Source organism: Diadema antillarum, unplaced genomic scaffold (genome assembly GCF_040938485.1).
Source record: "Diadema antillarum isolate AM-2024a unplaced genomic scaffold, OU_Dant_1.0 seq00000161_RagTag, whole genome shotgun sequence".
Classification (NCBI taxonomy): domain Eukaryota; kingdom Metazoa; phylum Echinodermata; class Echinoidea; order Diadematoida; family Diadematidae; genus Diadema; species Diadema antillarum.
In genome coordinates, this window is record NW_027271232.1 from 1169245 (window position 1) to 1192688 (window position 23444).

At 37.4% G+C, this 23444-nt stretch overlaps 3 protein-coding genes across 3 annotated transcripts; all 3 read right to left on the reverse strand.

Annotated features, from left to right (window-relative positions):
- Positions 1-4334: 4334 nt before the first annotated feature.
- On the reverse strand, positions 4335-5426 carry LOC139728015 (trace amine-associated receptor 9-like). Its single transcript, XM_071638980.1, has one exon. The coding sequence runs from the start codon at positions 5424-5426 to the stop codon at positions 4335-4337; it is 1092 nt and encodes a 363-aa protein (XP_071495081.1).
- A 10321-nt stretch (positions 5427-15747) lies between these two features.
- Positions 15748-16839, reverse strand: LOC139728016 (trace amine-associated receptor 9-like). Its single transcript, XM_071638981.1, has one exon. The coding sequence runs from the start codon at positions 16837-16839 to the stop codon at positions 15748-15750; it is 1092 nt and encodes a 363-aa protein (XP_071495082.1).
- Positions 16840-21589: 4750 nt separating this feature from the next.
- LOC139728017 (trace amine-associated receptor 9-like) lies at positions 21590-22525 on the reverse strand. Its single transcript, XM_071638982.1, has one exon. It carries the CDS (start codon positions 22523-22525, stop codon positions 21590-21592), a length of 936 nt encoding a protein of 311 aa, XP_071495083.1.
- Positions 22526-23444: the final 919 nt, after the last annotated feature.

Genomic DNA, 23444 nt, shown 5'->3' on the forward strand with positions numbered 1-23444 from the left:
TTCAAAAATATTGAAATCGTGTTGTGGGAATGTCTCCTCATGAACGTTATTGTCGTGCTGTCGGGTTGTTTCGATATTTAAATAGCTCTTTTCAAACTGTGTCGAAACCGACACATTGTCAAGAGGTTGGGCATGTGTCGTGAAATTGTTGTAAATGACCTCGATGTCTAAATAACGTTTATGTGGCCCCGAAGTGGTTGGAGGAGGGTATTGAACAGCCGTAGTGGTGACTGGCTGCTTTGTAACTGTAAGATAAACTGTTCTAAATATGATGAGGAGAACGATCATCCGAGTTGTTGTTGTTGTCCTCATTGTTGCTCTTGTTTTCCTGTATTAAAGAGCATAACATCGTGAAATTTTCAACAGGAGTTCACTTTGGAGAGTATCATTAATGTGCTTTATCGTTCAGTGTTAATTTTGACTTTGAAAAATTAAGACCATAAAAACAGACGAAGTTTCATCAAAATCGAAAACAAGACAACCGTGGAACTTTAAATCGACAACTATTTCAGAACAAGTGATATCATTTAAAAACCACGTATGCAAATCAGATGATAATTATATCCAACGCCTAACAAGTCCTCTTTTGACCCACTGGCAGTCAGTATACATCTTATTTAATGAAATCATAAGCTATGAAATTAAAAGTGTAATTCTCACCCAATATTTCGTCTTTGCTGTAAAAACTAATTACATCTTCATTTTCGTTACTATCTGGTTACCAACTAGCAGGCAAGTTTAGCTGTCATATACCATTCCATCTAGTATTACATTCCTCAATGAAAACAGGTAAAATGGTAGATGTCATCAAATTTCACCTGCGATTTTCAATGCTGCACTGATTTATTTTGACTTCATTGATATCGGCCTGAATATATGGGGTGCCATTAGATGACTTTACAGCAGAACACGAATTATCTCAAACTTTACTTTCATCGGGGTTTTTTTTTTTTGGTCCAAATAATGCTCTCCTGCATTAGTGATTGCAAGAGGAGCAAGTAGGTCAGTAGGCAAGAAAATTAGACAGACTAGTGAAAGTCAAGAGGCACCAAGAAAGTCTTTGGAGATCTGTGCGAAATTGACTGCGTTTGAAATAGGCTACTCTACCAGACATTTTGGCATGTCCAAAATTGTGAGCTTCATACAAGAATTTTGATATGTCAATACTAAAACACACAACATTGGCTATGACTAAAGAATGACGGAAGCTAATAACAGCTTGGCGTCTTTCGTCAGAGTCTACGATTTGCCAAACCTGTCAAAATGAAAGTCTTATAGGCTACCTTGGATAATACGTCAATACTATACAGAATGATATGGGTTTAGACAGATTGTCTGTTGAGGATTTCATCTTCAAAGGCATGGATTTCGTTACGAATTCTTTTTACGACAACATTGAGCTGTGCTGCCTTAATTATGAGATTGGAAAAGGTAAATTTACCACCATTTCTTCAGATAAACCTTAAAACTGACATGGGTCTATAGTAATTGATCACTTTAATCCGGGTTATGTTGGTTCAGATGTTATGAACTATTATCTAGATTAACGATACTACAACAAGTTTGTAGAACGTTTTGACAGAATTTGATTCATTATTACCCTACCTAAAAGTCGTCATGAGTACAACGCTTCTATTTGTTTGGATATTGAGACTATGCGCTAATTATACAATAATCAATACCGTTTCTGATCAGAGCCGATAATCTTTTGCACGCACGAGGAAATTATGTGGCAAATCTTACCCGAGATTCAGCTGACTCCTTCGCAAAGATTATCAATATCAGCAGATCACGTATATCCGCATTTCGTTGGAATGATGTACTAGAAATGCATCTCATAAGACTTAAATAGTCGTCGTCAAATAATGTGCGTGAGTAGTGCATGGGTTGAGTTCAGCCAATGATATCAATTCATACGCCAAACATAATTAGACGTAGTGCCTTTTGACAATACAGACAGACTGACACAGACAGACAGACAGACACACACACGCACACGCGCAATTCAGACATATTGTAGCGCCGCACGCAGAACAAAATCATGCATACACCATAGCACTGAAAAGTTGAATCAATTAGCAAATCTGTAATCCAGCATTGCAATATGGTAATCCCATAGAAGCAAAGCCAGACAAAACACTCATAAGAAAACATCTTTACGTCGCCACGCATAACAGGTGATGTTCTGGCTTTTACAAAGTATATGAGTTTCATGTTTTCTAATAAACGTCATTTATTTCTTAAAGTGATCTACTATATTTCATGCTCTGTTTCTGACCTTAATGAAATGTGATGGATGAATAGAGCATTCAATGAAAAAGAAAAATACGAATTTAGGAATGTGCTCATTTAGTCTAAAATCACCATTGCAGTCAGCAAATTTAGTTGGGTAGCTGTGAAAGATCGAGAAGCGTACAGAAAGTTTAATCCGTCGAATTTTTAGTAGCAAAGGAAATCATCCTCTCTGATTAGAATCTTGAAGGAGTGTGGGGAATGAGAAATCGATGTTAGGTTGACGTGGGGACGTTCCCTCTAGAAATCTCAACATTCAGCATTCAACTTAAAACATGCAAAGAGTTATGCCTTTAAAAACAGCAGGGAAAAAAGACATCATTTTTTGTAAGAAATTAAGATGAGAAGGAAAAATAACATAAGTATAAGCATTTCGCATTTAATAACGGCCCTTTTTTTCTTTTTCGTTCAGTGTATTCATTCAAAATATTGACGCTTATCTTCTTTCCTCTCCAATACCGGTTAATCTATGATCAAAATTGCAGTTGTGCAGATTCAAGATAATCATGTAGTCGTGTACAGATACATGATACGGCTTGGGAAAAAATATACGCATTCAGTCAGGTCATTTCGAAATCTTATCTGCTTCCCCGAAGATAAACGATAAGTGAATTGAATTAAATCAAATCTAATTGACGGAAGATTATTTCTGCTATCGAGACTTTCTGGGGCATTAAGAGCTAAATCTATGTCTTTGGAAAGTAATTCGTTTACACGTCTTAATTACGTGTTATATCGATGTAAGTTTGGAGGTAGGGGTATGTTCACTGCTGTCTGTTAAAGTTTTTACATAATAATATATACGTTTCCCCAACTGCCGCTAAGGTGATATTTTCCCATTTTGAATAGTTGTCGGTTTTTTAACATTGATCCATGCTTGACTCATGATTTCTAATTGAACTCTACAAAAATATGGAGATTTCAAGAAACACTTCAATGAAGTTTATCAAAAACATGATGAGAACCAATGATTTAAATGAAAAGATCCAAATACGAAATAGCAAAAGACATCACAATAAATATGCATATTTGCAAATTTAGAGGGTCAGAGAATATAAGTACTTGATGATAAACATGTAAGTGTATGCGAAACTTTAGTAGTTCTTGAAATACCTCAAATCCTTCGTATTCATATAAAGGAAGACAAATACGTGTTCTTTATGTGGGAGTTGATGAGTGCGGTTGAATAAATGCGGTGTTTTAAGTGAGAGTGCTGATACTATTTCGGGTCATGTAACACACATTACATGTAAGCTAACCATAATGTTGCAGTGCAGTGACAACTTTCACATCTTTAAGACGTTCTTTTCTGCCAGTTTCCTACGCCCAATAAGAGAAATAGGTCCAACTTTGCACCTTTACGTATGATGTACAACACCTTTCCGGGTGCAACTTTGCACTTTTTTGACCAGTGAAGACGTTCAACCCTCTCTGTGCTACGTTTATTTCCTATTCATAGATATGTGTGTGAAATTTGTGCATATTTGACTCTTTGTCACAGAAAGGGTTAAGAATGAAACTTTGCGCCTGTAAAGGTGCTCATTGTTCAGAAAGGTGCAAAGTTGCTACCGTAAAGTTGCTGCAATTGTGCCACACATAAAGGTGCAAAGTTAAACCTTTTTTTTTTCTTATAGTACTTCTGCAATAATGATCAAAAAATATAGGACAGTAGCTGTAGGGCTCAGCTGAAGCTCTTTGAAATTATTCCCTATATTGTTGCGAACCAAATGAACCACTTATATATCTGCTGTTAATCTAGATTCATTACTTCATTGTTGCGAAGAAAAATGTACCGCGTTTTGCATAATCATAACGTAAAAACATGCCAAGATGTATCCATATGAAAAGCAAACATACAAAACCACTCATACATCTACTGTGAATTTAGAAACTCATACATCTACTGTGAATTTAGAAATTGTTGATTGGAGCAATTACCTCAGTTGACAGACGACAGACCATTATCATGAATATTTAACGTAAATATTTAACTCTTCTTATATCTCGCGATGCAACATGAAGACTAAATGTCGAAAGGATTCTTAGACGTCAACATCGTAGATTGTCGATTCTGAATCGTCTATTATTTTTCCACCAAACAAAACCATTTTTCCTGATGTGCTAGTGGTTGATTTAAACAATTCTCCTATCGCCTTGCGGAATTCAGGATTCCGAATCGTGTAAATGACAGGATTTGCGCAAGAATTACAGAAGGCTAGGATAACTAGAGCGGAACTTAGAGGGCTGTACAGATAGGACTCTGGCAAAATACGAAGGTTGTACAAGAGATATCCCGTCTGAGCCGGTGTCCACGAGATAAGAAAAAACGCAACAACAAGGAGCAAAAGCTTTAGAGCACTCTTCCTAGCCACAAGGTACTTTACTGATGGGTTTGAGTTATTGCAGGTTAAACTTTCTCCTAGCCTCCGATGGGATTGTCGATGGAGCATCAGTGTCGTGACAGCCTGGGCTACAAGCATGATGAAAGCCGGTATAAGAAAGTGAACGAGGAAAAGCATACAACCTGAGGTAACCTGGGCAAGCAGTGACTGGAATTCCTCAGTGCACTTGTAGTCCTTCGCATCAGCCACAAACAATAAGAAAAAGTTTGCCAAAAACGCAGTCATCCATGTCAAGGCAACAACCTTGCCAACTCTCTGCCGTGTTACAAGACGCTTGAAATGAAGAGGGTGGGCAATCGCAATGTATCTCTCTATTGGAATCAATGCCAGAATGAAGATGGAGGCATCCACTGAAATCCACATGGGCATCGATGTGTAAACTACCTTGCAGTAGACATCCCCCAGCCATGTTTCAGGAACCCTTAGTGCTGTAGGCAGTGGGAACATGAACACTGATGTCAAGAAATCCGCAGCGGCCAGAGCACCGATCATTGCATCAGTTGACCGGCAATTGTGGCGCCTTTGGAATAACACCAGGATCACCGTCAGGTTTCCCACTATTCCCAGCATGGACATTGTTAGTTGCAGAGTCGTCACCCATGTCCATGTAACTGACTGCCACTTCCAAAGCACCTTGGGAACAGCAGATTCTTCCTCATTTTGCTCGGTCAAATTTGGAGGACTATTTTCAGCAGTCTCCGTAAAGATTTCTGTCTGATTTTCATGGTTCATTTCAAAAGTGGTAAAATCGTTTTCTGGGAATGCCTTCATTTGACCATTTATGTTGTGCTGTCGGGTTGTTTCGATATGTAAATAGTTCTTTTCAAACTGAGTAGAAACTGAAACATTGCCCAAACGTTGGGAATATGTCGTCAAATTGCTGTGAATGACCTCGAGGGTTGAATGACGTGTATAATTAACAACCTGTGCCCTCGTAGTGGGTGGGGGAGAGTATTGAACAGCCATAGTCCTGACCGGCTCCGCTGTGACTGCAAGACGAACCGTTTTAGTTATGATAAGGAGAATGATCGTTCGAGTTGTTGACCTCATTGTTCCTCTTGCTTTTCCTATATTAAAGAATATAACATCATAAAATGGTAACGATGTGTTCATTCTGTTGTCAAGACATGACAGAGGATTATCAAAAGTGCATTACAATTCAGTGTTCACTTTGTCTTTGAAAAATTGGTAAAATCACACAAACAGGCGAAGTTTCATGAAAAAAGAAACAGCCATTGGAATTCTACAATGACAACATTTTTTTAAAAAGAAATAGTGATATCATTTGAAACCACGTATGCAAATCAGATTATATCATATCCACGCCTTACAAGTCGTCTTTTGACCCACTGAAAATCAGTTCTTTTTTACATTAAATAATAAGACAAAATGTGTAGTCTTTCACACGATCTTATTCATTTGCTCTAACGTTAACTCTCTCAGACTTTGGTTACCATCTAGTAGGGAGATTTTGAGGTTATGAAGCATTCATTCCGCCCACTAATATTTTGTTATTAACCCGTTCGATACTGAATTCTGAAATGCCCATAAACATAACACGCAGGCCAACGACCAATATCATTCTTCATTGAAAAAAGGTAAAAGTTAACAGGTAATTTGATTTCACCTGCGATTTTTATAAAGTGCTGGATTGTTTTATTTTAACTTCATTGATATCCGCTTGAACAATTGGGGTGGAATTGCATGCCTTGTCAGCAGAACACGAATCAATTCAAACTTATTTTAACAGTCATTTTCAAATGCTCTTCTGCATGAGTGATTGCAAAAAAAAAAAAGAGCATGCAGACGGTCATTAGGCGAGAAAATATGACCAATCTAGTGAAATTTGTTTAAAAGGCCTTGGAGATATGCGCAAATTCAACTGCCTTTGAAATAGTCTGCACTTTACCAGACTTTTTTTCCAAATCCAAATGTGAGCCTCTCACAACAATTTTTGATACATCAATACTAAAGACACAACATTTGCGATGACTTAGATATTGACCGGAGCTGGCAAAAGCTTGACGGTCTTTGAAAGAGTCTACATTGCCTGACATTTCGACATGTCAAAATTAAAGTCTTTTACGACACTTCTGATAATATGTCAATATAATGCAAAGACAATATGGGTAATGACTATATATTGTCTGCTGAGGATTTCATCTCCAAAGGCATAGATTTCATGAAGAATCCTTCTTATGGCGACATAGCTACGAGGTCTAAATTCCCATTATGTGATTGGAAAAGATAATTTACTTCCACTCCTTTGGCTACACCATAAAACTGAAATGAAATTTATATAGTAATCAACCACTTCCAACATTGTAGTCTAGACATTAAATGATATTACCTTGATTAACGATACTACAACCAAGTTCTAGAACGTTATAGCGGAATTCGTTTTGAGCTGATTTGCTTGGTTCCCTACTTCCAAAGCATTTTAGTGAGTACGGTGTATGTATTTCTTAAGGTACTGAAAAAAGGCTAATTATTAAATAACCAATACCGTTTCTGTTTAGAGCCGGTATTCTATTGCAGACTTGGGCAAATCAACGAGCAAACCTTACCCGAAGCAGCTGACTCCGTAGCACAGACTAGCAGTAGTCCTACCAGCAGGTCACGTACTTCCACATTTCGTTGAAGTGATGTGTTGGAACTTCATGCATGTCTTTAAGCTTAAATAGTCGTCGTCAAATGATGCGCGTGAGCAGTGTATGTGTTCAAGTCAACCAATAATACCATATACGCCATTCATATCAAGACGTATTACCTTTCCAATTACAAACAGGCACACGCACACATGCGCGCGCGCGCGCACACACACACACACACACACACACACACACACAGACTCCTCAAACAAGAACAAACTTACTCTGCACCATAGTACTGTAAAGCTGACTATATGACCAATCTCGTAATCTGGCATTCCATATGCTTATCAAATTTATCTGCATGATAAGTATAAGGTAAAAGCGAAACCAGACAAAACACTCAGAAGAATATATCATTAGGTCCATCAGGCATACGACATGACGTTCTTGTTTTTATGTGAGTAAATCGTTTTCATCTAAAGCGGGGTTCCCACTGTCGTATGATCCGTCACGAATGCCACGATTGGACATTCGTGAAGCGGGGTTCCCACTATCACGATTGGCGCCACGATTGAAATCGTGGTCTTAATCGTGCAGCAAGCGTGATGGTCTTATCAGATTGTATCAGATCTTAAGGTCAATCGTGGCAATCGCGTTAATCGTAGGAAAATTTTGGACGGTTCAAAAATTTTCTACGATTATCACGATTAGTTTTTGATCGTGATCATCTCATCAGATCGTCTAGGATCGTATCCATACGCAGTAAATCGCTTCTAATCGTGCTTCTTAATCGTGTTGATCGGGAACGACTTTTTCACTTTACTTCCGCTTATCATTATTATTATATTTTGCCCATTTGCCCTTATGTTACTCATAAATTGATTTATTTTGTATTCTGATAGGTGGTCGCCTGCATCTTTAGATTATTTTTTCCAAACGGTAAATTCTATGACGGTGTGGGGTTTAATTGTCGTAATTTTTAAGGTACATTATCAAAATAATTTTTTTAATGATTTCATAAAATGAAAGTTGTATTACAGATTTTTAGATGTTTTCATTAATGAGTTGCTATTACCATTATACAGACACACAAAACAGGATATGGGATAACTTTTGTAACCAAAACAAAAAATGAGCAAAAATAAAATGGCAATTGTATGTCTGCACGTATTGACTAAAGTCAGTACAAAGATGAGAATAGTTTAATGAATCGTGCTTGAATGGGTACATATCAAAGGCAAATGGTTTATTTTTAAAAGTATATTACAGAGTATTTTTTTTGGGGGGGGGTGCAGTATCCTGCTGTTTGTGTATTGTGCATAGTAATTAAGAGTTCTTGTTTCATCAGCCATCGTTTGACCCCTTTACATCTATTTTGACACTTTTCAATGTCTTTTTTGTATGTTTGGTAGCACATAATTTTAGAGGAAAATGGTTATATTTAACTCTCATTATTACTGCAAATGTAAAAGTGACCATTGTCGTGGATGCGAGATCACTCGTATGATTATGACAATGAAGATCACTCTTATTATTTTTCACAGTTAGTTATTCAATAAGTGTAGCAATATACCCCTGCGAAATAATCTTGCGTAAAACCTCCTTTTTTGTTAAAAAGTGACATCATTTTGATTAGGGAATCACTTTTCTGTTATGTGTGTGTATCAGTTATGTTAAACATTGTTAAGTAAAACACTAAATCAAGCCGAATAAACCAAACTTTTAATAACCCATGAGATAACGACATTTTGAAATAAAAAGGCATATGATACATATACTTTGCGAATATGAAATTGAACACATAAGCAATACTATCCATTCGGCCAACTTTCTTATATCGAGCGTATATAACACACAATACTATGTTACATGATATTCAAAATGATCCCATCTTTCTTAGCTCCCATTTCATTATGTAATTATTTTCTTCATGTATTGGAGAAAGGTCATTTTGTCTTGCTGTTTGTTTTTTTCTGGGGAAGAGGGGCAATCATCTGATTTTATGTATTTGGGTTCGTTATTTCATTCTTTTTTTTTTGTGAGGGGGGAGGGTGAGCATGTCGATTTAATAATCTATTAATTTCTTTACGCTTAATGTTAGACGAGGGAATATCTGAGGTTATGGCTGGCCTGGGTGCTGTTTTCTTTCTGATAACATAATCGTTATTAGCAATACTGCAAAGGTTACGTTGTCATCATCGTCAACCTGTCAAGCCTTGCCATCATCAATGGTTGTGGATAAAGTTAATAGGCCTAATCACTCTGCATAATTTAAGGGAAACAATAAATCTATCGTCAGCTGGACTATAATATTACCATTCGGGTCCAATCGCGTCTTAAATGGGGGTCGCTTCTGATCCCGATCGTAAAAGATATCGTATCTTATCTCAGCAGCCCGTATTGGTTCGCGGTATTCGTATGGGAACGTATCAGTACGTTGCTGCACGTACCAGATCGAGGATCCTGATCGTAATGGTCATGTTAGATCGGTACCAATCGTGAACTCAATCAGGACAATCCTGTCGGATCGTATTTGAACGGCAGACCAGATCGTGACAGATCGTATCGCTTGAAATAGACCAATCGTGACCATATCGCATTCAAGCGTACCAACACGTATTGACTCGCATAACCTCGTATCCAAACGTGATATTTCATACGAGTTCAACAAATTTTCCACGATCAGTTACGAATGTCCAATCGTGGCGTTCGCAATGGATCGCACGATAGTGGGAACCCCGCTTCACTGATTGTGGAAGTTTAGTTGAACTCGTCTGAAATTTCACGTTTGGATACGAGGTTATGCGAGTCAATACGTGCTGGTTCGCTTGGATGCGATATGGTCACGATTGGTCTATTTCAAGGAATACGGTTTGTCACGATCTGGTCTCCCGTTCAACAACGATCCTATAGGATTGTCCCGATTGAGTCCACGATTGGTTCCGACCTAACACGATTATTACGATCGGAATACCCGATCTTGTGCGTGCAGCTACGTTCTGATACGTTCCAATACGAATACTGCGAACTAATGCGGGCTGTTGAGATAAGATACGATATCTTTCACGATCGGCATCAAAAGCGGCCCCCATTTAAGTTGCGATTGGACCTGAATGTCAATATTATAGTCCGGCTGACAATGGATTTCATTGTTTCCTTAACTTCTGCAGAGTGATTAGGCCTATATATACTATCCACAATCATTGATGATGGCAAGGGTTGACAGGTTGAGGATGATGACAACGTGACCTTTGCAGTATTGCGAATGACGATTACGTTATCATCAGAGAGAAAACAGCACCTAGGCCAGCCACAACCTCAGATAGTCCCCCCTCTAATTTAACCTATGAAAGAAATTAACAGACTATTGAATCGACATGCTCATCCTCTCCCCCCCCCACCCCCAACCCCCCCCCCCCCCAAAAAAAAAAAAATCATATTATGGCTTTTTATTACAAAGTGTCGTAATCTCATGGGATATTGAAAGCTTAGTTGGTTTGGCTTGATTTATTTAACATTGTTTAAGGAAAACGAAATGCACACAACAGAAAATTAACTTTTCTAAAATAATATCACTTTTTAACAAAACCATTGTTTTAAGCAAAATTATTTCGTAGGGGTATTGCTACTCTTATTGACTAACTTTTATGTGAAAAATAACGACAGCGATCTTTATAGTCCTGTACGAGTGACCTTGCATCCACGACAATGGTCACTTTTCAAAAGTCACAAAATTTACTTTTGTGGGGTATGTGAAACATTCTGCTTCTGGTGAATGTTTCAATGGTGTTGTTGTTTTAAAATTCATTGTGCCACCCCTCCCTTATTCAATATAAAGAGTACAGTTTGGCATTTTTGTTCTATCTTTAAAGTGTACATGCTTACTCAATATAGAAACAGCTTCTCCTTCTTATGCTCACTCGACATGGGCTGCTAGATCCTGGTTGCATTATCTGACAACAATCCTTAACTAAATGGATTTTGCAGTTGACACAGCAATTTTCCTCTAAAATCGTGCTCAACCAACCACAAAAAAAAGTGTCACAATAGATGTGAAGGGAGCAAACGATGGGTGATGATTAGTCAATTTATACAATACACAAGAAATAGAATACTACAGCCCCCTTAAAAAAACAACAACAAATAAACAAATACTGTAGTATACTTTTAAAAAGTAATCAAATTTGCCTTTGATGTGCGTTCATTCATGCACGATCCAGGAAACTATTCTCATTTTTATACTGCCTTTAGTCAATACGTTCAGACATACCATTGCCATTCTATTTTTGCTCATTTCTTTTGTTTAAAAAATAGCCCAAATTGATTACTGGGAACTAATTTGTGAGTCTATGTAATGGTAATATGGATCAATGATATGTATGAAAACATTTAAGAATTTATGATACAACTTTCATTTCATGAACTTATAAAGAAACAAATTATATATACCTTACAAATAATGTAACGAAATGCCTACACAATCACACAATTTACCATTGGAAGTGATAATCTAAAGATGCAGCTACCACCTCAAAATACAAATTATATACGATATGCGAGTAAAATAAGGGCAACACGATCAACACGATTGAGAAGCACGATTAGATGAGATTTTCTGCGTTTTGATTCGATCCAAGACAATCTGATGCAATGATCACGATCAAAAATTAATCGTGTTAATCGCAGAAAATGTTTGCACCGTCCAAAACTTTTCTACGATTTACGCGATTGCCACGATTAGATCTGATACAATCTAATACGATGTAATAAGATCACCACGATTGCTTCACGATTTAGACCACGATTGCAATCGTGGCGCCAATCGTGATAGTGGGAACCCCGCTTAAACGTCATTAATTTCTTAAAGTGATCAATTATATTTCATGTATATTTTTCTCCTCTGTGAAATTCGATGGATCAAAAATTATTCAATCCAAGAAAAAAGTCATCTTAGAAGTGTTAATGTATACTAAAATAACCATTGCGGTATAAAGCAAAATACTTGGCGAGCTGTGAAAGATCAAGAAGAGTACAGTAAGCTCCTTCCAAGGAACATTCAATAGTGCAAAAAAAAAAAACCTCTCATCCGAGTGGAATCTCGATGGAGTGTGAGGAATGAGAAATTAAAGTTACGTTTGCGTGACAGATGTTCCCTCAAGAAATCTCGAAATTCTGCATTTTTGATAACTAAAAATATACAAAACATCAAAAAGGTTGTGATTTTGACAATAGCAGGAGAAAAAAACAACATTTTTTCAAGCAATTAAGATGAGAATTCAAGGAACAGCACATAAAGTTTGAACACCTTTTTTTCATTACCAACGCTTTGTTGTTGTTTTTTTGAGTTTAATTCATATTTAACATTTTTTTGAGTTTAATTCATATTTCACATTTTTGACGCTTTGGTTCTTTTCTCTCCAATACCGATTAAAGGGTGTGTACAGTTCTGGTTGAGGTGTAGATTTAGCCTTTAACATTTTGCAAGATATTCAGAAACCACTCTATGAGATGTAAGGGGGAATGCAGTTCTAAGGGGTATCAAAAGTTTATTAGATGAAAATCGGTTTTGAAATGGCTGAGATATCCAAAAACAAGGTGAAACAAAGAGATCCTAATATAGTTGTGGCATGTCGCCTTTTATTATTAGCACTTTCTTGGATATCTCAGCCATTTGAAAACCAATTTTCATCATATAAACGTTTAAAATTCTTATCACAGCATTGAGCTATGTTGTGTTAATTTTGTGATTGGAAAGGTAATTTACTACCATTTCTTTATATAAACCTGAAGCTGACATGAAAATTATAACGTAATTGATCACTTCCGATTTTAGTCTACACTTGTAGATGTTATAATAAACTATTATCGTGATTAACGATAATGCAACTACAACCAGGTTATAGGACGTTATAGAAGAATTAAACTCAGTAGTATACAGTGCCTTACCTCAAAGGCGTCATAACTTCAATGCTTCTGTTTCTTAAGCCCCTATTGAGACTATAGAACAGTTATTCAATTATCGATACCGTTTCTGATTAAGGCCAATATTCTTATGCACACATGCGGAAATTATGTGGCAAATCTTACCGGAGAAGCAAATGACTCCTTAGCAAAGATTAGCAAAATCAGCAGATCACATATACATCCGCATTTCGTTGGAGTGATGTACTAGAAATGCATCTCTTTACGACTTAAATAGTCGTCGTCAAATAATGTCCGTGTGTAGTGGATGGTAATGAGTTCAGCCAATAATACCAATTCATTCGCCAAACATAATTAAAGGTAGTACCTTTTCACAATACAGACAGACAGACATATATACACGCGTGCGCACTCCACAAACATTAGGCCTATAGCGCCGCACGGAACAAAATCACTCATGCACCATAGCACTGTAAAGTTGACTCAATATAAAGAAATCTGTAATCCGGCATTGCAATGTGATAATCACATCGAAGCACAGCCAGGCAAAACACTCATAAGAAAACATCAGTACGTCACTACGCATAACATAAGATGTTCTTGCTTTTAAAAATGAGTTGCATTATTTCACATAAACGTCTTTCATTTCTTAAAGTGATCTACTTTATTTCACATTCTGTTTCTGACCTTAACGAATACAATATTACGGAATGCAATGGGTCAGTAAAGCATTCACTACCAATGAAAATAGGAATTTATTCAATGTTCTAATTTACCCTCAAATCACCATAGCAGTGAGCAAATCTAGTTCGGTAGCAGTGAAAGATCGAGAAGAGTACAGTAATTTAAATCCGTAGAATTTTCAATAGTAAAGGAAATCCTCCTGTCTGATTGGAATCTTGAAAGAGTGTGAAGAATGAGAAATTGATGTTAGGATGACGTGGAGGCGTTCCCTCTAGAAATCTCAACATTTAGCATTCAACTTAAAACATGCAACGAGTTGTGCGTTTCAAAACAGCAAGGCAAAAAACATAATTCGTGTTAGCAATTAAGACGAGAAGGAAAGGCCACATAAGTATGAGCATTTCAACATTACTGACTCTTCTTTCTTTTTAGTTCAGTGTATACAATTTGCAATATTGATACTTTTCTTCTTTCCCCTCCAATACCGGTGAGGGAGAAAATATATGCATTAAGTCACTAATCGTTTACACGTCTTAATTACGTGTCATATCGATACAAGTTTGGGGTTAGGGGTATGTTCGCTGCTGTCTGTGTTAAAGATTTTGCTCACTCTATAGATTTCCCCATCTGCTTACTAGGAGATATTTTCCCATTTTGAATAGTTGTCGGTTTTTCAACATTGACCTCTGCTTGACTCATGATTTCTAAATGAACTCTACAAAACATGGATACTCAGAGAAACACTTTAATGACATTTCTCCAAAACATGAAGTAAACCAAAAAATTTAAATGAAAAGAGCCAAATGCGAAATAGAAAGATATCACAATAAGTATACTTATTTGAAAATTTAGAGGCTCAGAGAATATAAGCACTTGATGATAAACGTACAAGTGTGTGTGAAACTTTAGTAGTTCTTGAAATACCTCAAATCCTTTGTATTCATATAAAGGAAGATAAATACGCGTTGTTTATGGGAGTGGGTGGAATAAATGCGGCGTTTTTAAGCCAGAGTGCTTACACTATCTCAGGTAATTCAACATACATTCATTATCAGTTAAGGTTGCACATAAGTTATGCATACTGTTACAGTGAAGTGGCGTGAGGTGATAACTTTCACATCTCTGGGGCGTTCTTTTCTGCCAGTTTCCTACACTCGATATAAGAAGAGAAATAAGTCCAACTTTGCACTTTTACGTGTGATGTACAACATCTTTCCAGGTGCAACTTTGCACCGTTTAGACCAGTGAGCACCTTCAATCCTCTCTGTGCCACGTTTATTTCCTATTCATAGACATGTGTGTGAAATTTGTGCATATTTGACTCTTTGTCACAGAAAGGGTTAAGGATGAAACTTTGCCCCATTAAAGGTACTCATTGTTCAGAAAGGTGCAAAGTTGCACCCGTAATGGTGCTACAATTGTGCCACACGTAAATGTGCAAAGTTAAACCCTTTTTCTTAAAGTATATCTGCATTCATGATCAAACGATAGGACAGTTGCTGTAGCGCTCAGCTGGAGCTCTTTAACATTATTCCCTCATTGTTGCAAACCAAATGAACCACTCATATATCTGCTATAAATCTACACTCATTACTTCATTGTTGCACTCTTTGCATAACCATAACGCAAAAACATGCCAAGATGTGTCCATGTGAAAAGCAAATCTACAAAACCACTCATATATCTACTGGGAATTTAAAAAATCACACATCTACTGTGAATTTAGAAATTGTTGATTGGAGCAATTACTTCAGTTGACGATTATCATAAATACTTAACGTAAGTATCTAACTCTTCTCATATTTCGCGGTGAAACATGAAGATTTAACAACTGCTTAATGTCGAAATGGTTCTCAGACAGGAACATCGGAGATTGTCAAAACTGAATCGTCTATTTCCTTTCCACCAAACAAAGCCATTTTTCCCGATGTGCTAGTGGTTGATTTAAACAATTCTCCTATCGCCTTGCGGAATTCAGGATTCCGAATCGTGTAAATGACAGGATTTGCGCAAGAATTACAGAAAGCTAGGGTAACTAGAGCGGAACTTAGAGGGCTGTACAGATAGGACTCTGACAAAATACCAAGGTTGTACAGGAGATATCCCGTCTGAGGCGGTGTCCACGAGATAAGAAAAACCGCAACAACAAGGAACAAAAGCTTTAGAGCATTCTTCCTAGCCACAAGGTACTTTACTGATGGGTTTGAGTTATTGAAGTTTGAACTTTCTCCTAGCCTCCGGCGGGATTGTCGATGGAGCACCAATGCCGTGACAGCCTGGCCTACGAGCATGATGAAAGCTGGTATGAGAAATTGAACGAGGTAAAGCATAATGCCTGAGATAATCTGGACAATTCGTGACTGAAATACTTCGGTGCACTTGTCGTCCTTAGCACTAGCCACAAAGAATAGGAAAACGTTCGCTAAAAACGCGGCCAGCCATGTCATGGCAACAGCTTTGCCAACCCTCTGCCGTGTTACAAGACGCTTGAAATGAAGAGGGTGGGCAATCGCAATGTATCTCTCTATTGGAATCAATGCGAGAATGAAGATGGAGGCATCCACTGAAATCCACATGGGCATCGATGTGTAAATAACCTTGCAGTAGACATTCCCTAGCCATGTTTCAGGAACCCAGAGTTCCGTAGGCAGTGGGACCATGAACACTGATGTTAAGAAATCCGCAACGGCTAAAGCAGCGATCATTGCATCAGTCGACCGGCAAGTGTGACGTCTTTTGAATAACACGAGGATCACGGTCAGGTTTCCTACTATTCCCAGCATGGACATTGTTAGTTGCAGAGTCGTCACCCATGTCCATGTAACTGACTGCCACTTCCAAAGCACCTTGGGAACAGCAGATTCTTCCTCATTTTGCTTGGTGAAATTTGGCGGACTAAAATCTGCAGTGTCCGTTATTAATTCTGTGTGATTTCCAGGGTTCATTTTAGAAATGGTAAAATCGTTTTGTGGGAATGCTTTCATTTGGACGTTATCATTGTGCTGTCGGGTTGTTTCGATATGTGAATAGTTCTTTTCAAACTGAGTAGAGACTGAAGCATTATCTAAACATTGGGCAAATGTCGTCAAATTGCTGTGAATGACCTCGATGGTTGAATTACATGTAGAATTAACAACCTGTGCCCTCGTAGTGGTTGAGGAAGAGTATTGAACAGCCGTAGTCCTAACCGTCTCCGCTGTGACTGTAAGACGGACCGCTTTAGTTATGATAAGGAGAACGATCATTCGAGTTGTTGACCTCATTTTTCCTCTTGCTTTTCCTGTATTAAAGAATATAACATCATAAAATTGTAACGATGTTCATTATTCTGTTGCCAAGGCATGACAGAGGATTATCAAAAGTGCATCATAATTCAGTGTTCACTTTGACTTTGAAAACTTCGTATAATCATACAAACAGGCGAAGTTTCATCAAAACTCCGAAACAGCCATGGAATTCTACAATGACAACTTTCTTTCTTACAGATATTATTTGAAGCCACGTATGTAAAATCAGATTATACCATGTCCATGACATACTATTCCTCCTTTGAGCCTCCTGCAAATCTGTTTATTTTCTGTCTTAAAATTGAATAATACGACACAAAGTGTAGTCTTTCCCACGATCTTATTTCATTTGCAGTAACTTTACCTTTTTAAGACTTTGGTTACCATCTAGCAGGAAGATTTTGAGGTCATGAAGTACTCATTCCGTCCGCTCATATTTTATTATGAAGGGTAAGACCAAAATCATTAAACAAGTAAAAGTTAAGAGGTCATTCGATTTCACCTGCGATTTTCATGAAATGTTGGATTGTTTTATTTTGACTTCATTGATGTCCGCTTGAACAATTGGGGTGGCATTACATGCCTTTTCAGCAGGAAACGAATTGATTAAAACTTATTTTAACAACCATTTATAAATGCTCTTCTTCATGAGTGATTGTAAAAGAGAGCATGCGCAAGGTCATTACGCGAGAAAATATGTCCATCTAGTGATTTCTTTTAAGACCTTGGAGACATGTGCGAATTTAATTGCCTTTGATATAGTGTCCACTTTGCCAGACTGTTTTTCCATATCCTAATGTGAGCCTCCCACAACAATTTTGGATACATCAATACTAAAGACACAGCATTTGCGATGACTAAAGATTGACCGGAGATGGCAAAAGCTTGGCGGTCTTTGAAAGAGTCTAGACATTTGGACATGACAAATTAAAGTCTTTTACGACACTTGATAATAGGGCCTATGTCCATACAATGCATTGACAATATGGCTATAGATAGGCTATAGATCGAGGATTTAATCTAAAAAGGCATAGATTTGTATAAAATAATCCTTGCTATGACAACATCAAGCTACGATGTCTAAATTCCTATTATATGATTGGAAAAGATAATTTACTACCGCTTCTTTAGCTACACCATAAAACTGATATGAAATTTTGAAATTGAAATTAAAATTGAAAATGATTTAACGATCAACACTTTTCCAACGATAGTGTAGATATTTAAAGATATTAACTTGATTAACGATACTACAACCAGGTTGTAGAACGTTATAGCAGAATTCGTGTAGAGTTGATTTGCTTGGTTAATTCCCTACTTGCAAAGAATTTTAGCGAGTATGGTGTATTTCTGAAGGTATTGAAACACGCGAATTATAAGATAATCATCCGTTCCTTATTAGAGTTGGTATCCTACTGCAGACTTGAGCAAATCAACGAGCAAACCTTACCCGAAGCAGCTGACTCCGTGGCACAGATTATAAGTAGCCCTACCAGCAGGTCACGTACTTCCGCATTTCGTTGAAATGATGTGTTGGAACTGCATTCATGTCTTTAAGCTTATATAGTCGTCGTCTAATGATGCGCGTGAGCAGTGTATGTGTTCAATTCAGCCAATGATACCGTACGCCAATCATATCAAGACGTATTACGTTTTGAATTACAAATCTGCACACGCACATACACACGCGCGCGCACACACACACACACACACACACACATACACAGACTCCACAAACATTATAGCGCCGCACGCAAGAACAAACTTACTCTTGCATTATAGAACTGTAAAGCTGACATTATTACCGATCTCGTAATCTGGCATTTTATATGCTTGTCAAATTTATCTGCATGATAAGTATATGGATAAGCGAAACCAGACAAAACACACACAAGATTATATCAATAGGTTCATCAGGCATAAGACATGATGTTCTTGTTTTTATGTGAGTTAATTGTTTTCATGTAAACGTCATTCATTTTTTTTAAATAGATAAATTTTATTTCATGCCCTTTTTTTGCTCTATGAAATTTGGTGGATAAAAAAAAAATTATTCATTATCAAGGAAAACCAAAAAGTTATTTTAAGAAGTGCTGATGTACGCTAAAATAACCATTAAGGTATGAAGCAATTCTACTTGGAACTTTAAATAGTGCAAGAAATCATCTTATCCGAGTAATGGAGTGTGAGGAATGAGTACTTAAAGTTACGTTTGCGTGTCAGATGTTCCCTCAAGGAATCTCGCAATTTTACTTTTCACTAAAAATATCCAAAATATCTAAAAGGTTGTGCCTCTCACAATAGCAGGAAAAAAAAAATCTCAAGGAACAGCAGCTAAAAAGTTTTAACATTTTTCTTTCATTACCAACGCTTTGTTTCTTTTGAGTTTGATTTGTGTTTCACAAATTTGACACATTGGTTCTTTTCTCTCCAACACCGATTAATCTAGGATTAAACATTCAAGACGTGCTGATTCACGATGATCTTGTAGTCCGTGTACGTGTTGTTTGGCGCTAAATTTAATCTGCCTCCCAGAAAATAATAATCGGATTAAATCAAATTGATGTAAATCGAAGGTAGGTCATTCTTGTCGACACTCTCTGGGGCATAATACCTTTATTAGATGTCTTCGACCAGATACTCTTTTGCACGTTTTGATGATGTGTTATATGAATGTTTGTTTGGGGTATCGTTTTTGCTATCTGCATGGGATTAAGTATTACACAATCTATATGTTTCTTCAACTGCGGCTGATGTGATATTTTCCAGTTTTGAACAGTTGTTGTTTTTAATAACGATCCTTGGTTGACTCTTGACTTTTATATAAAATCCACAAAACATTTTACACTTAAAGACACTGAAGTGAATTCTATGCAAAACATGATATGAACCAATTATTTAGATTAAAAAATCCAAATGAATAATAACAAAATATAGCACAATTACTTAAACTTACTTAAAAGTTGTGAGCCTCGGTGAATTTAAGCATTTGTTGATAAACATGTAAGAATATAGATGACTTCGGCATGTCTTAAACATCTAAACTATGCGTATTTGTATAAAGAAAAAAATAAAACATTTTGTTTATGTGGGAGAATGCGAATACAACCGGAATAGGTAGATATAGTATTGGTTTATTTCATCATAACAAGAATAACACATAGCATCCCTAAGGCTAATTGCGTGTCATTGCTGTAAATATACAAGCAACACAATACAATATTTTGTACATTAATCCCCCCCCCAAAAAAAAAAATGTTCCTTATTATATTTTCTACAAATATAATTCTATTTCTAGAAAAAAAAACCCGATTTAACATCAAAAAGTAATATGAAATAAAAGAAATAGAAAATATGTACATACATGCATTTATTGATACATCAGCCCACTAGATACAACGGCAACATGTGCCAAATTTCAGATCAAATACTCAACAACTGTGGGAGATAATTCAATCGACAATACATTTCATATCTTTTGCATGAAAAAGGTCAGAATGGCAACACATTGCAAGAAACATAAAAAAAATCCTTTGCAAATAAAAAAGAAATCACGATGATCCTATGTGTAGGATTCCGAAGCAGATACTCAAAACTGAGGGACTTAGCCAAATGAGCTGATAATCAATTTGCATAATTTTATTAAAAATATTGTTACCATGACAACACATTGTCTGGCATTGTCCCAAAAAAAATGATAAAAATAATGTTGCGCAAGTGAGATTTTGCAGTCTTCCAAACAGAGATTGCCTGTTTTCCAGTGACGCAGATCCAAATGAAAAGGGTACCAGAAAATGTTGAGAGGATAGGCCTAATTCTAGCAAGAAATATCGTGAAGCCTATGAATAAATGTCTATACGTCAAACGAGACAACTGTAAAATTTTCACACATCTTTTTTTTTTCTCTTTCACTCTGTATATGTAATATTGATAAGCGCGGTATTAATGCAAAATGCAGCGCTTTTAAAAGCAAAGTGCCCACAATTCGGGTGATTTGTTACACTTTCATTATCAGTCAGAGTTGAAGGCGAGCAAAACATGATGTTGCAGTGAAGTGATATGCACCTCTCTTTGAATCCTTCTTTTCTGTCATTTTCTTACCTGGATCTATAACCAAACAAAGACACTGTAGCGCTTTGCTGATGCGCTTCGAAATTATTACTTAATTTTTGCAAAGAAAAGTGAACAGCTCTTTACATGATCATGACGTTAAACCCGCAAAATGTATCCAAATCAAAATCGATCAAAGAAACCACACATGCTATACTTATCATATTGTGCACCTAGAGAATGTTGATCGGAGTAATTACCTAATAACACACTGCATTTCAGTTGGCAGACAACGTAAATTTACAACTCTTCCCGTGTACTGCGATGCAACATGAAGGCTAAAATGTCGAACAACTTCTTAGACAGGGACATCGTAGATTGTCGAATCTGTATCACCTGTTACTTTATCGCTGAACAAAGCCGTTCTTCTCGTTGAGTTGGCCGTTGATTTGAACAAATCTCCGATCGCCTTGCGGAATTCAGGATTCCGAATCGTGTAAATGACAGGATTTGCGCAAGAATTACAGAAGGCTAGGATAACTAGAGCTGAATTTAGTGGACTGTACAAGTAGGTTTCCGGCAGAACACGAAGATTGTACAAGAGATATCCCGTCTGCGTTGGTGTCCACGAGATGAGAAAAACCGCAACAACAAGGAACAGAATTTTGAGAACACTTTTCCTAGCCACAAGGTACTTAGCTGACGGCTTTAACTTGTTGCAATGTGAATCTTCCCCCAGCCTTCGGCGGGACTGTTGATGGAGCACCAGTGCGGTGAGAGCCTGGGCTACAAGCATGATGAACGCGGGTATGAGAAACTGAACGAGGAAAAGCATAATGCCTGAGGTAACCTGGGAAACGCTTGAATGAAATGCCGCTGTGCACTCGTCGTCCTTAGCACCAGCCACAAAAAATAAGAAAACGTTTGCCAAAAACGCGATCATCCATGTCAAGGCAACAACTTTCCCAACCCTCTGTCGTGTTACAAGACGCTTGAAATGAAGAGGGTGGGCAATCGCAATGTATCTCTCTATTGGAATCAAGGTCAGAATGAAGATGGAGGCATCCACTGAAACCCACATGAGCATGGATGTGTAAACTACCTTGCAGTAGACATTCCCTAGCCACGTTCCAGGAACCCTGAGTGGCGTCGGCAGGGGAACAATGAACACTGAAGTAAGGAAGTCAGCAGCGGCAAGAGCACCGATCAGTGCATCAGTTGACCGACAATTGTGGCGCCTTTGGAATACCACCAGGATCACGGTCAGGTTTCCTACTATTCCCAGCATGGACATCGCTAGTTGTAGAATAGTCACCCATGTCCATGTAACTGACTGCCACTTCCAAAGCGGCTGGGGTACTGCAGGCTTTTCCTCATTTTGCGCCGGAAAATTCGGCGTACCTATCTCTGCAATCTCTGTATGGATTTCTGTTAGATATTTACGGTTGCTTTCAAAATTGTTAAAATCCCTGGGTGTTACAGTTTCGACTTTCAAATGACTCTTTTCGAACTGAGTAGAAATTGAACCATTGTCCAAAGGTCGCATATGTGTCGTCAAATTGCCATCGATGTCTTCAATGTAATTGACAACAGGGGCACCCGTAGTGTTTGCGGTGAAATATTGAATGGACGTAGTGGTGACCGGCTCCACTGTGACTGTATGGACCGTTTTAAATATGATAAGGAGAACAATAGTCCGAGTTGTCATTGTCCTCGTTTTTGCTCTCATTTTCCTGCAAAGAATATGATATCATAAATGAAACGATGAGTTCGTTCTTTTGTTGTGATGTCATGGGATTACTAGAAGTGCATTAAATTGGGTGTTCACCGTAACTTCGAAAACATGGTAAAGTCATACAAGCAGATAAAGTTTCTTCAAAATGAAAACGAGACAAGCATGGAATTTTAAAATGGCAACTGTTTTCAAGAAAGTGATTACCTAAAAACCACGGATGGAAATTAGATGATATGTGTCACATGATAATACTTATGCTATGTCAACGCTTAAACAGCTCCTCTTTCCACGCATTGGCAATTCATTCACAAGACTAAAGGTTTCATATCTCACAAGATATTGTTTCTTAGTTGTGAAAACTGATTAGCTCTTAGGGACTTTGGTCACTGATATGTGATTTCGGAAATATCTGGTTACCAACGTACAGGAAAGTTTTGAGGTCATGAGGTATTTCTTCCATCTACTTAATATGTGTCAT

Excerpts from the sequence above, each read along its gene's own strand:
- LOC139728017 (XM_071638982.1), bottom strand. The coding sequence starts at position 22,525 with ATGTCCATGCTGGGAATAGTAGGAAACCTGACCGTGATCCTGGTGGTA.
- LOC139728015 (XM_071638980.1), bottom strand. The coding sequence starts at position 5,426 with ATGAACCATGAAAATCAGACAGAAATCTTTACGGAGACTGCTGAAAAT.
- LOC139728016 (XM_071638981.1), bottom strand. The coding sequence starts at position 16,839 with ATGAACCCTGGAAATCACACAGAATTAATAACGGACACTGCAGATTTT.